The sequence below is a fragment of the Typopeltis vanoorti genome, chromosome 3 (genome assembly GCF_054136105.1).
Source record: "Typopeltis vanoorti isolate ZY-2024b chromosome 3, IOZ_Tvanoo_1.0, whole genome shotgun sequence".
Classification (NCBI taxonomy): domain Eukaryota; kingdom Metazoa; phylum Arthropoda; class Arachnida; order Uropygi; family Thelyphonidae; genus Typopeltis; species Typopeltis vanoorti.
In genome coordinates, this window is record NC_143551.1 from 36,122,946 (window position 1) to 36,138,716 (window position 15,771).

The following is a 15,771-nucleotide window of genomic DNA, read 5'->3' on the forward strand; positions in this document are numbered from 1 at the left end:
GTCTTGGAATCTAATTCCAAAGTCTCCTCTTGTTTCTTTTTTGATAGTTTTCGCTTTTGTGCACCACTTAACTGAACACATTTCATCTTGGTTGTTTGGATCTGTTAAATACAGAAATAAAAAGATTATTATTATTATTTATTATTATTTGTCACCTCCAGGGAGTCCAAAGACTCATCAAGGGAGGGCATCCACTCTACAACTCTGCTTTCACCACACACAATTCACCAAGTGACTGCAACTACACCAACGCCATCTACTGCCAACCACCACTGGTATTTCCACAGACAATCACAAACATCCATGCCCATGGCGGGATTCGAACCCACAGCCTCTTGACTGGAGAGCGGACACGCTAACCACTCGGCCAGCAAGGCTGGCATTATTTTGTTGAATATTAGGTGGCAATCAACACATATCACAGGCAAAATCATACGAACAATTTAATTTTCGGCTTACAGCTGAATCTTGTGCTTTCGTGCTTTAATTAACTTTTATTTTATCGGAGTTGCACTTCTGCGACAGCTAGGCCTTTTACCGGAGGCGCATTTCTGAGACAACCACATGATTTGTTTTATATTTGCTTCTGGAGCCTTTTATAAGACATAATTTATTAAAACAAGACCTAAAACAGACAGGAAAATAAAAAATAAAATGGCTACTTTAATTATAAAAAAATTACTTCATTTGATGCAATGGTAGTGCCAGAAAGTGTCGTGAGCGATAAACGGTGTAAACAAACCGTCATGCACATGGTTAGAGTTTTATTAGGCCTTCTACACGTCATTATTTATTGAAACAAAGTAAGTAACAGTAAGAAAAGATAAAAACGATGAAAAACTAATTAAAAGTTAATTTAAATTAAATTCATCATCTAACTAAAGCAGATGATGCCATAAGTGCATGACAAACCCAGACCTGAGACTCAAATTAAACAATATAGTCAAGGGTACTGACAGTTCTTTAGCCACTTCACATACGACACGAGCTGGTATACCATCCAATCCTACAGATGTATTGACATTGAGGTTTTGCAATAGACTACTCACCTCCACTTCATTACCACAATTCCCGTATAATCTATTGGTTCATTCATTTCTGCAATGTCACCACCTGGATGATATATTCTCGCAAAGTGCTCGCTCAGTAATTCAACTATATCCACTGATTCGGTTACCTCCCTACCATCGGCATTCTTTAAAATCAATCTTCCATATACATTTTTCCTTTTACTTGCAACGTATCGAAAAACTGTTTGGAATTCTCTTTAGCCTGCATGGTGGCCAATGTTCTTTCATAATCCTTTTTTGCTTTTCTTACCACACTCGTTACCCTTCTGGCCTGCGCTTTATACCGTTCATGTGCCTGCCGGTCACCTTTCTCCTTAAATTCCCTCCATAGTTGTTTCTTTTTTTTTTTGCAGCTCAAGCTTAATGGTGTTATTCATCCATTTAACCCCTACTTGATTTATTATTCGGACTCTAGGTATACAGTCAGCCATTGGTTCATGCAAACACTTCTTAACCGCCTCCCATGCACTATCAATTTCTCGCCTTTGCAGTTGTACATGCCATGGCACTGAACCAATCAAACTCCTAAGCTTGTCATATTTACCAGCCCAATAATTCCACATGTACCTTGTCTTAATTGTAAATTCCACACTTTTAGCTACCTCCAAAGTCAAGACCCTATGATCACTCTCACCAATTGGTGGCAATGTGGTCATATTCGTTACAGCCAAATTCTCAGATGCAATTTCTAGGTCAAGCACTCTGTGACCCCTAGTATTTTCCATTACATGCGGTCGCAGATAGTTATCCCTTAATAACTGCATAAAATCCAATTCCTTCCTCCCATGTGTCCTCTGTTACCATAGTTGAAATCTCCCATAATAATTGCCCTCCTTCCACTCATTTCTTCTATTTGCTTATGCATACTATATCCACCATCTATTCCATCGCTTGGTCTATAGCAACACCCAACTGTATATTTTGTTCTGTTAGTTTCAATCTCACACAAAATAGCCTCAAATGTGCTCTTTTCTCTATCCTGCAGTTTCCACTTCTATTCTCCTTGGCTGTAGCTCATCAGCTATCATCAATAACACTCCTCCCCCCATTTTATTCTCCCTTCACTCCTGAACACACCATACCCCTGACATTCAATCCCACTAGCTGTGTCATCTTCTGTTTGCCATGTTTCACTAATGCCAATAACCTGTGGTCTGGAAGTGCCAACCAAGGCCAAAAATTCTTCCTTCTTGTTCCTAATACTTCTGGCATTAGTATACATGAATTGCAGAAGCCGATTTGTTCCATCCCTATTTTGATGCCTTATACTAACTATCCCATTCTGATTCGTGGTCTTTCCTACTCGCTTGAGCTTATTACACACATTCACACACTCAACTGTCTCACTAAAGTCTGCATATCTACTCCTCCCCCCTTAATAACTCTAGTTTCCTGATTCTGCACATTCACTTCCACTACATTCGACAACACCTTTTCAAGTCTCTGTACACCAAATCCATTGAAATGTAAACCATCCATTTTATATAAATCTTTTCGCCCATTGAACTCATTCCACACATCCACAAATTCCACACCACTCATTCTGCATAATTCACACATAAAGTCATTAGCAATTATGGCTCTCCTTCTATACTCTTCACTGTCATACCACAGAAACAGACTCACCATCCTAACTCTCTCACTCTTCTCTTTTGCTACCTCAAGCAATTCCATCACATCCTCACTCATAGTCATTTTGTTTCCCTTCAAATCATTTGTACCTGCTACCACTATCAATTCTCTCACCTGCTGCTTTTGCATTCTAATTGACTTGCTTACATTCTTAGCGTTCGCACCAGGTTGGTACAATTTTGTTAAATTGTCAACTAACACACCTCTTACTAAGGAATCTCCATACAACACTCGCTCTTTCATTTTGTTTACACTCACTATCATATCTTATATTTTCTATCATACTTTTGCCGATTATTAGTCGGTACGCTTGGCAAACATTTTTGCCAACGCTCCAGCTGCCGATTTGCCCTATGTTATCGCTCTGCGTAACAGAGTGATCTCACTCATTGCATCAGTGTCATCATTTTTATTCTCTGACGATTCATTCAATCGTTCTGTATGTTTACCTTCATTCTCACTTTCAACACCACTTTCACAGCTATCAGGTACTACCTCGCAAATATCACTATTCATACCTCGCATATCACTGTTATCTAGATTCTCACTTTCAACAACGATATCACTCACACGACCTGAAACACTCTTTAAATCCTTACATTCTTTACACTTTTTGCACACATTCACTCTACTATCGTTGTTTAACCAGACTCCAACTGCTCTCCTCAATGCATACATTTTCGCAAACGGTGTTGCTACAAGCCAAGGAGCACAGAGGGGGGGGAGGAGCAGGAGATGTTTAGGCAGTTGAGCTTGGCAAGTGCAAGAAGAATGATTGTTATGGGAGATTTGAACAATGGCAGTATAAATCGAGAAGAGGAAAATGCATGTAGTAATAAGGGAATGGAATTTCTAGAACTGTTGAGGGACAAATGTCTTAGGCAACATGCAATAGAGAGAAGAAGAGGTTCAAGAGTTTTGGATTTGGTCATAGCATCAGAAGAGCTGATTATAACTGAGATGGCATTTCTCCCACCAGTTGGAGAGAGAGTGACCATATGGTTTTGACTTGGAAGATGAATAGACATGCAGGAGTATATTTGGAATTATAAGGCAGTTGATTATAATAGTCTTAGATATCAACTTGGGGCAGTTCCATGGAGGGAGGAATTGGAAGGGCAAGATATCATTAATGCTTGGGAAATTATGAAGGAATATTTGTTTGCAGCAATAGTAAGCTGTATTCCATGAATGAAGAAGAGGACACAATTTGGTGTAAAGTGGATGACGAACAATATCAAACAGGAATTGCAGAAGAAAAGAGGTTATGGAAGAGATATAAGGAGAGAGGTGGAGAGGAGATGCTTGAAGAATATAGAAGTGACTAGTATGGTAAAGAAGACAAAACTGGAATATGAGAAGAGATTGGCACTAAGATCCAAAGAAAATCTTAGGGAATTTTTTAGCCAGTTGGCCAGTAGGAGGAGAAATGATTGTGAAAGAATGACATTGTTGGATAAAAATGGGAATAGAGTGACTGATGCAGAGGACATAGTGAAGTTGTTCAATGAACACTTTATTGGATATTTCATCCTGGAAAAGTAGGTTTTAATACTAGAGGGATAAGGTAGGTTCAAGGTTTAGAGGTGTAAGAGGAGTGCGTTTCAAATAATGAGTACTCTAGATGTCAATAAAGCTGTGGGATTGGATGGTATTTTACCACAGGTTTTGAGAGAATGTGCTAAAGAACTAACAACTCCATTAACCTGTCTTTTTCAGTGAAATCTTGCTATGGGAACGGTACCCAAGGAATGAAAGGAAGGTAAATTAGTGCTATTGCATAAGGCGGTAGCATATTGGAAGTGTTATATAATAGACCAGTTTGTGTTTCATCAGTAGTTGTTAAGATCTTAGAGAAATTAGTGGGGGACTATATACAGTGTTGGGCAGATGAGGGTAACATTATCTGTGAGTCAACATGTATTTGTTAAGGGGCCGCTCTTGCTTTAGCAATACGATTGCCTTTTATAATAATGTAACAAGAACAGTTGATGAGGGAAAGGCATATTCTGCCATTTTTTTGGATTTTGCAAAGGCATTTGACAGGGTTCCACATGATAAACTGATATTTAAGTTGCAGCACATGGGTTTAGATGTCAGGTTAGTTAACTGGATTCAGGATTAGCTATCTGATAGGTATCAGAGAGTTGTGTATGGTGGGACAATATCAAGGAGGCAGAAGGTTACAAGTGGGGTCCCACAAGGCTCAGTATTGGGACCTGTATTGTTTAACCTTTATATCAATGACATTGTCAGTGGATTGCAAGAGGATATTCAGTTGTTTACAGATGATGTGAAGCTATGAAGGGTTATTAGTAATAGTGCAGATGTGGCAGTCCTGCAAGAGGATTTGAATAAACTGGACAGATGGGCAAATGAATGGGGTGTCAGTTTAATGCAGCAAAATGTATAAAGTCTCGAAGTTTGGGATATATCGATGGGAGGCAGCATACTCTGTTGGAGGAGCTATACTGAAGGAAGTAGGAAGACAAGAGATCTGGTGGAATATTTCCTATACCACCAGATCTCTTGTATATATATATTTCCTAAGTTTATATGGAAAATATTTATAGGAATATATTCAAGTTATACATAATTTCTGTTCACTGTTCTTAATGTTGAGGGATACAATCTGCATTGCCAACCAATGTTGGGAGATTCCCTTGATCATTACAACTGGGTTTTTTTCCCCCTCACCCTTGAGAGCATTTCTTAATTCTTAATTTTGCAAGCTTAAAAGAACAGCTGTTTTGCTAGCAAAACCTAACAAAATACTGTCTACATTATAATAATTACATAAGGACTATTATTAATGCTGGCTAGTTATTGCAGTGAGAAATGAAATTACAAAAGCAGAAGAGTTCAAAATATTACTGTAATTTTACATAGCCATATAGTTATTAGCGAAATTCATAATATATGGAAACTGCAAGAATGAAGTAACTTACTCTTCTGATTAATGTTGCCATATGTTCACGACTGGGTGAGAAAGGCATGACCACAAAGCCACTTGCTATATGCCAACTCTTCTCCACATACAGCTCAAGGTCCTGGCAACTGTAACCAAGCTCTTTAAATGTAAATGTCTCCAGCATCTGTAAGATGTGAAATAAAAGTATATAAGGAGGGGAACTTCATTAATGTTTTATGAATGTATTTAGGCTATTCAAATCAAAATAAGTATTACATTAATATCACTAAAACTTTGTTATTATTAAAGAACTAGAATGATGGCAACAACCTGAACAGCCCAAATAGTTCAATATATCACATGAAATATGTTGACAAAAGTTGACCTGAATCACAGATCCACCTAAGATAGGATATGGGAATGAAATATGAAGAATGGAAATCAATTTTTCTGTGAAATTCATTGCAGGAAGTATCACAGGATTTACCTTTCATTTTCCACACATGAATGTCTTGAGTTCTGTCAGTGATAATGACTTGCAGAGATGATGCATCACATATCATCATGTCTTCCCACAAGTGTTCATTTGGGTTTAGATCTGAATTTTAAGTTGGCTATTCAAAAAAATCCAGATCTAAAGGAGGAACATTGGTATCATTGAACCGAACCACAGCACTTTACAGACTAACAGGAATCATTCTATCTTGCTGCAACAAATATGAATTTCATCACAGAATTTCATGACAAATGCAGCATTATTCAGAATATAGAGGTACACTTTTCCCTTTGTGATAGTTTGGATAAAAAAACATACATAGTCACAAATTGGATTTCTGCCACCACCATACTTTACAGTTGGGATAGCAATCACCAAGCTATCAAATGATCCACATGAAGAAAGTGTGTAGACTGATTTTATCAAGAATCCTTGCTATTTGTTCTAAGGTTCCTTTAAGGTAGGGTATTAACACATCAGATTGTAGTCTGGTAGAAAGATGATAATTATAAATTTTTTGAATGGAAGTTTTGTTGTATGCATTACATATCAAATTGTTTTTAATTTTATTTAGTTCATCTAACAGAAGGAGATCAGAAGAGCAGATCATATGATTGTTAGACTCTTGATAATGCTCATTTTTTGTGATGAATGATAGTGGAAGCATGAGTGAATGTATCTGCCAGTAAAGGTTGGCTTCCAATAAACTGAAAATTCAATATGACCTGTGGGATTGTAAATTATTATTAGTTATTAGATTCATGTTCAGTAGTGAACTTGATACAGGAGTACAAAGAGTTTATTTTCTCTAGGAGCTGAAGTAATTCTGACTCCATGTGAGACCAGACTGCAAATATGGTATGGCACAAAAAAAAAAAACAGTACTGAACTTCGACGCCTGTTTACTCCATAACATATATCATTGTGAATTATTCACTACTGTTTTTTGTGCCATACTGTATATCAACAAAACATAACCATATACAAGACTTAGAGAATATAGAATCAGAGTTATTTTTCTAGATGTGCCATAAAATAATCAGCTAAGGCTGGTGAGATGGGACTGCCCAATTGCTGTTCCTTCTATTTGTTTGAACAACTTATTATGCTATGTAAAATAGCCTGCACTGATGGTAAATTTAAATAGGTTGACAATGTCTTCAGGGAAACCAGATTGTAAAAACTGAAGTCTCTTGTAGTGGTATGCTGGTGAATGGGGAGACATTATTAGACAGATATAGATCTATTATTTTCTCTTTGAAGTCAAGACTGTTTAAGAGCTGGTATGGCTAGTGAGATTCCAAAGATGACGACAGATGTTTTGAGGTAGTAAACTGGAGAGCCAATACAGTCCACTGAGAGTAGTGGGTTGCCATCCTTATGTGTCCTCTAAATTTCAGATCCTTATCCACCATCACTACAAAATCTCTTATTTCCTCCACCTCCAACAATATATATCCCCTAACCAAGCATAAATTCTAGATCCCATCTTTGTTTTCCAAATTTAAAAACCTTACATTTCGTAACATTGAACTGGTATCTCCATTCCCGTGCTTATTCACTCAGACAAGTTGGATGGGCACGATGAACGTTGTACATCCCATTGTGCGTATTAGACAATTGTACATATTAGATGATTGTACATTGTCTAATAATTTTATTAGTTATTATCTTGGATGGATTTGCTAAAAGGAGGTCATGTTTTACTAATCTACTTCCTTCTTACAATAAGGTGATGCTGCATTTGATGAGGGAGATGAATATATACAGTAGTATACTTAGGCTTTTGATAGATTACCACATATGATGATAGTCAAACTAGAGAGGTATGGGTTAGATATTAAACTAATGCATTAGATTGGAGATTGGCTATCTGATAGATGTCAAGAAATTGTGTATGGGGGGGGACAATTCCCAGAAGAGAAAAGTCACTAGTAGTGTACCTCAGTTGCCTGTTTTAGAACATTGCTATTTAATCTGTATTATTATTAGACACCTCCAGGGAGTCCAAAGACTCATCGAGGGAGGGCACCTACTCTACAGCTCTCTCTCCACCAACTGACCGCAACTACACCAATGCCATCTACCGCCGACCACTACCACTTGTATTTCCACAGACAATCACAAACATCCATGTCCACAGCGGGATTCAAACCCACAGCCTTTTGGTTGGAGAGTGGATATGCTAACCACTCAGCCAGCCAGGCTGGCGTATGTTAATGATACTGGGGAAGATTTGAATGGGATATTTGGTTGTTTGCAAATCATGCAAAATTGGGAAAAATTATGAGGAGTAGAGCAGATGTTGTAACCTTACAAGAAGACTTCACTAAACTGAGTGAATGGGCATGGGAGTGGAGATGCTGATGCCGATTCAATGTTAGGAAATGCAAGGTTTTAAAATTTGGAAAACAAAGATGGGATCTAGAATTTATGCTTGGTGGGGGGGTGGGATATACTGTTGGGGATGGAGGAAATAAGAGATTGTGGGGTGATTGGTGGATAAGGATCTAAAATTTAGAGGACATATTGCCAAAACTGTGAGACAACAAATTCTGGTGATGATGCAGAGGACAGTGACTTGTGAGGAGACTCTGGTTCCAGTGTATAAGGCTTTGATTAGGCAACATATGGACAGATTTCATGTGCACAGATTTCATCACCTGGTTTTCAAAAGGATGGAGAAATATTGGAAATGGTCCAGAGATGATTGATTGAGGTAGTTTCTGGTCTCTGGAATGCTGAATATGAAGAAGGTTGAGAATATGTAATCTACAGAGTCTAGCAGATAAGAGGAAGAGGAGTGATTATGATACACATAATTTGGTAAGGGGGTTGTCAGAGGATTAACATCAAAGAAGTTTTTCATAAAATGATGGGAGATGGGAAAGAGAACAGGAGGTCATCCCTAGAAACTGTATAATGAGGGTGTAAGCAAGAGAGTGAGAAGATGGTTTTTTTAAATTGAGAGTTGTGAATGAGAACTTCAATTGAACATTGCCCGGTAGTGTGTCTTCCATGAATTTGAATGTATGTAAAGCATAGTATGATGAGCTCTGTGTATCAAAGGGACCTCCTATGATAAATCTTTAACACCATGGGAGTCTTGGGGTAATAATAATAAGACAACTTCGGTTTTAATGCCATGTAGGATGCAAAGAGCTATTATCAGAGCTTTTCAGTTGAAGATGAGTTAGGTGAAATGGTTTTCTTTCAGAAACTTGGATTTTTTGTTCCGCAACTGAGAAGTGAATATTTAGGCATAAGAACAGTCCTCGTATCATATTTATGGTTATGAAAGCTAAGAATGCTTAGCAAATTGTAGACCATAAGGACCAATGAGCACTACAGATAATTATCATTAACACCAGATCTTCCACGAAGTCAAGACTCACAGCAATTAATGCAGTAATTATTAGCATCATTAATTAAATCAAATTAATATTAGACTATTAAATTGGTATTATTAAATTAATATTAAATTATCCATAATAATTATTATTACTATTAATCCAGTAAACTCCCTTTATTAATGTAAATGTTTCTATCATTCTATCATATCACCTCTTTTCTGCCTGTCCACCAAACACGTTTACATTCACTCAATAATCTAGTGTCCTGATATTGCTTAAGTCCCTAGTGTCTGGATCTCTCCAGCATTTCCACATCATAGTAGCCTATTTGTGGTCTGACCAATGCTTTATACGGTAGCACAATTGCTTCCTTACATATCAGTGTGCCACTTATCATAGCAGCAATCCACTGTGAGCTTTAATAACACTTGCCTTGTGCTCTCTAAAATTCAGACCACTATTCCACTTCCTAAAGCACAGTTCTATCAATAAGTACTTAATCTTATATCTCTACACTTCAAAATGCATCACCTTGCACTTATTAGCATTAAAGTGAACCCACTAATTTTTCCTAGGTGGTCTATTCCTGAAGGGAGGTGAAATCAGAATCACTCCTTATAACTCTCCCAACTTTGCATTCATAAGCAAATAACTGATGACCTCCTCTATCCCACATGAAATGTGGATTGATAGGGGGGGGGGGTTCAGTTATACCATTAACAGCAATACAATTACCATTAGCAGCAAGAGCTCAAGAACCTTGTGTCACACCACTAGTTAACTTTCTTTCAATGCCTCTTCATACACAACTTGTTGGCATTGTTCAGAGAGCCAATCTCCAGTCCATCTAACCAATTTATTATCCATCTCCATCTTCCTTGGCTAGTGCGCCAACTTATGTGACAATCTGTGCATATGAGAGTGGGACCACCCATTCTTTTGACTCCATGAAGGTCTGTTGATGATGATGATAATAATAATATATTGCTGAATTTCAAACTGCCATCTTCAGAACACATATTACAACTGTGGTAAGGCACATAGCTCAGTTATACATATACATTTATCCCTCTCATGTGTATATATACAGTTATATACACACATGAGAGGCTGCAAGGACTATAACAAATAAATGCCATGAGTGGGCTGAAGTCAAGAGCAAAGTATCAGAGGTGGTGATTGTAGTCTAGAATACTTCAAGTAGAAGACCGTTCTATGGAAATGAGGTAGATGGAATGAAAGATGACCAGGAATAGCTGATTTGATGAGTCAGCAGTTCAACTGTAAAAGGATTTTGGTAGCTGTTGCATATGTTGTATGTTTAGCAGAAATGGAAGGGGCATAATGGATGCTAGTTCTACTGAAAAACATCCATGGAAATATCTGTAGAAGAGACAATTGCAAGACTGTGTTTAGAGCAGTTATTGTATGTGATCTTGAAGTTTGAGATGTTTGAACACTACAGGGTTTGTAATATAATTAAAATGAGTAGAGATTATCATCAACAAAACTGAATAGGATCTGAGAAGTGAAAGCAAGCCATTTATTTAATCCACCCTCTTCTTCATATAAATAGAATCCTGATGAACACCTGCATTATTAGAAAATTTAAAGAGAGAACACTTTCCACCACACATATTGAACAGCTTGAGAGAAAACCAGCAATCCAATATTGCAAAAGGAGGAAGGCAGACCATAAGTTAGCAATTTGTTGAGAAGTTGTCAGTGCCAAACCTTATCCTCCATATTGGTTAGTGCCATTATGTTAAAGATACCAAGCAATTTGATAAGCTAGGTTTTTAATTCTTTTTCCCAAGTAAGCAAACAGACAAGTAAGTCAAGTTTGTGGCTGCAAGTAGTGCAACACTAGGCAACTCGTTGTAAAAGTGGAGTAAGCTCTGATCACTTTCCTTAGAATTTTCTCCTAATGCAAAACACATTTCCTTGCGGAGATGTATGATGCTATGCATTAAGGTAATGGTCAATACCACATGAATGAAATACAAAATGAATGGTTACAGAACTTAAGGTGCAGCAGCATGATGAACACAGTGACAGTTTATGAAGATCTCTTGAAATTGTGACTCACTTCATGGAGACATAACAATAATAGTCTTGAGAGTAATATTATTTATAGCACAACAAATATAAGGTTTGCAGTATTTTTTTTTTTTTTTACATTCATAGTAGTTATTCTATAATCCTTATTATCTTTAGCAATAAAATTATCTTCTAATATAATGGTTTTAATTCATTTATAAAGATGACTGATATACATTTATTATTTAACTGAGCAATCAAAAAAATTGTCATGTAAAAAAAAATAAAAAGAGATCAAAAAGAGTGATTTTTAATTACCTTGCTAGAAGTACCAACGGGGGGTGCCAGGACATTCTTGATTCTTGAAGCCATGCCCTTAATGACTACAAGGCTCTCACCTACTAACTGCTTTAATAATTCATAATCCTCTAGTTCAGCAACAGCATGGAGGGGTTCTGTGTACATTCTTGACAGATCCAGTTCAGACCCTAAAAGAGTAATGTATAGAACATAAGAAAATATTTAGTAGGTTTTTTACCATCTGATTTTCCATCAGTTATAGAACTTTGAATAAAATAAAATTGGTGATAATACATTATCTGCTTAGTTAAAATTTTCAACTTTACTTAGTGCCTAGAATCAAAATTATACAAGAATAATTCTTTGAGCAAGGGACACTTGAGTTTTGCATTCATTTAAATATCAGCAATGATACTAAACTTTGGCTGCTGGTTTCTGTATAAACAGTGAATAATGAACTTTGTAACAGAAGTATAGGAAAAAAAATGTGCAAACATATTCCCCCAACCATATCCTTTATGCAGGATAATTTTTATTGTACAATGGGAAATAGTCATAAGAATCAATAACTTTCAGCAAATAGTACACTGAACTTTTTTGTGTTCCAAAGAAATAAGTGTAAAGTTTTTGTGATATCCACATTCACTAGACCTAAATTTTGCATTTCTGTTTTCTTTGGAGACATTTCCAATGAATGCACACACACTGAATCAATCCATACAGTAAAACATAAAATAAATATTTGCAACCTGTTGCAAAAGAGTGATTCAAACAGAACTGAGTTTTCAAGAGTGAAATTAACTAGGTAGGTTATTTACTTCCCCACTCCAAACAGAGAACAATTTATATATCAACAGTTAAGGAATCCATTCAAGATATTCTAAATGTTCTTGTTTGTTTGTGTATCAGAAAGTTTATGGAGTGGGAATGCAAAAACCATGGCCTTGAACGTTGATCTCCTTGCCATTCTCAAGTGGGATGAGGATATCCTAGTGAATTTTAATGCCATTAAAACACAATTCTGTCTCATTTCCTGAAGAAAAGACCATGTCTTACTCTCCCTCACTTTTGACAATATTCTTCTTGCCAAATAAATTTTTCTCTTCTTTGAAGAGAAAAATCTTCTCTTCTTGGGTTAACTCTCCCATCTAACCTATCTTGGTACAAGTATATATAGCCTTTTAAACCTCCAAAAAAGGTCGATATTCTTTTTCATTTCAAACAGCACTTCTCTCCTACTAAACTCTTGACACTTGATACAGCTCAAATCTGCCCACCCTTTGAATACTTCTCTCATATTTACAGTGGTGCACCTAAGATTCATTTAGAATGCTTGATTGTATTCAGAAGAGAGTAATTTGGTTAACTGATGACCCTATCTCACTGACTCCCACCAGTCATCTTCCCATAGATATGCTCCGTTGCTGCATTGGTCACTACCATCCCTCCACTTCCCTAATCATCTAGGAATATGAACAGCTACAGGTATATACAGTTTGGCTGTATATAGTTCAGTCCCAAACTTATTGAACCAACTTCTTACTTATCCTCCACCTTTCCATATGCCACTGCCCTTTGGAATAAACTTCCCATACTTTTCCCCAATGATTGCAACCTACAGGTTTACAAGAAACACATCAACAAATTTCTTTTTTCTTTCTAGCCACTTGCTCACATATGCTGCCATATCACTCACACAGACATACACCATCATCAGATGCAGACACACTTGATACTGTTTGACTTTGCTAAGGCATTTGATAGAATACCACATGAAACACTGTTGCAATCAACTGGAGAATATTCCTTCCACATCTTCTTATGGATCTCTTGTTTAATGTACCCTGTAACAAGATCAATAAGAAGATGTGGAAGGTATATTCTCCTTCCACATCTAATGTGATGAGTAATTACTAATGTGATGAGAGCAATTCATTGAAGATATTCTAAATGTTCTTGTTTATTTGTGTATCAGAAGGTTTATGGAGAGGGAATGCAAAAACCTCATCAATGGATATAACTTTTTTAGTTTGCTTTGTTATTTTCTTCTGTCATCTTTCTCCAACTCTCAAATACTCTTGATGAAATTTTGTATAAATGTCTTGTTGCCAGAAAAGATTTCATTCTCTATTACATTTCTAAAAATGTTCAATTATTTTAATACTTAAATTAAGATAGCAGAAGCAGTAATTTAAATGATCACTAGATCTAACTTCCCTTGATTGTTTCCCTTCCAGGTTATGTGGAGGAAAGGCACTGTGTATGTGTGAGGGGAAGTGGGGGGGGGGGGAAGACTGCTATTGCCACAAAATGTAGATTACATGAAGAATCACATATGCAAGACTTGAAATGAATGGGCACCAGATGCTACCTGCTTGGTAGGAAATGTATCATTTTGACATGTGCAGGGTGACATGGTGTGAACACTAAGCTATCATAAACATAGTTAAAACCTGTCTGAGTTCTGTTCTGAACAGTGTAAATATCATATTTTTGTGATTAATACATTTTTTTTTTTTTTTCAGTTGCTCACATCATTTTAGGTCACTGTTTATGGAGTCCCCCTTGTAGAGGGTATAAATTCTGTAATGTAAACCATTAAATAGGATATAATTTGGGAATAGTTCAATTTGATAAATGAAAAACTTTAAATATTACATGATGAGAGACAGAGATTTACCTGGTTGTGTTCCAGTGTCCTGTGAACAATTGTATGTGTCTGGAGTCTGTTCGTTGCTCTCTTCAACAGGTGTTGCTGCATTTGAATGGTCAGGTAAATGAGATTGCCTTTCTTTTTCACAAAGTTTGACTTTAAAAGGTGATTCAAGTGTAGAGAAACAACTGTCTCTGTTGGGATCAGATTCTATGCCTAAATCTGGAGAAAACTGAGTTCTGTTAAGTGGAGACTCCATTGGACTGTTGCCAGAATTACTCGAAGAACAGTGAGAAAATGACCACACAGTGTTTCCTTTCTCTTGATCATTATAAGAAATTTTTCCTTTATTAATTCTTTTTGGGGAATATTCAACTGTGGATGTATCAGAAGGTTTAAAATTGGAATCTTGTAAAGTGTGATAAAGTGAATCTACAGAAGATTCTAGATCTATATTATTAAAACATTGTTCATCTTGGCTAGATTCACTCATATTTGGAATTCCATTTAGTGAAGCCTGTATTCTTTTTGGTGAACTACAAGATGATGTATGCTCAGCAAAGGAAAATAATGAACCCTTAGGAGAAAAAGGATACTCCAAGTTATTTGATGACAAATCCAATAATGATGTCTCACTGCCTGTGTGAGCATTCGGGTTTTTAGCATTATTATATGTATTATCACAAAGTAACAAAACATTTTTATGTTGCTTAGGACTAGAATCTTCAGGTAATGGCAAAAGGGAAAAGCTGTCTGTAGATATCAAGCCAGAAGACGATATGCTTTCTTGCATGAGTGAATCACTACTTGTTGTATGGGCAAGTGTAGATTCATCTTCACTGGATCCTGAAAAAAAAAAAAGTAATAATAATGATATAATGCTGAGACAATCATTATCAAGTTCTTAATTTAACTTAACTGTAAGATTAATGATTAAAAATAAAATAAATACAATAAATTCTATAATGCCTTTGCTTCCTGAAAGAGAGCAGGTAGAATTCTTTTAGCCCTAACTTTTAGAAACCAGTAAGCAGCCAATCAAACCTTATTAGTCATTAGCCAATAGGTAATGGCTAAGTTGTGATTACCAAAGATTAAAACTTACAGATAATGAGAATACTGCAGAGATCTTCTATCTAACATTCCTGGTAATGGTATTAGCATGTCTGAAATAGCATGAGGTTTTATTGTTGTTGTTTTTGTTACAAACTTATCAAATTGGAGTTTCTAAGATAAAAAAAATCCCTATTTGTCTGTGTTAATAATCACCCAACTTGGGAGCTGCTTGCAAAATGGACTGGAAGATAATTCCTTCT

The 15,771-nt window shown here is 36.5% G+C and overlaps 1 protein-coding gene across 2 annotated transcripts in view; it reads right to left on the minus strand.

The window, feature by feature from the left end:
• LOC150108046 (uncharacterized) overlaps window positions 1-15,771 on the minus strand; it is a 342,334-nt gene that overhangs the window by 31,344 nt on the left and 295,219 nt on the right. For both annotated transcript variants that reach the window (XM_090390587.1, XM_090390586.1), the window contains exons 21-23: window positions 14,483-15,301; window positions 11,821-11,990; window positions 5,651-5,797 (exon numbers count right to left, since the gene is read on the minus strand). In XM_090390587.1, the coding sequence (XP_090246713.1) occupies window positions 5,651-5,797; window positions 11,821-11,990; window positions 14,483-15,301 (1,136 nt within the window). The remainder of the gene's footprint in view (window positions 1-5,650; window positions 5,798-11,820; window positions 11,991-14,482; window positions 15,302-15,771) is intronic.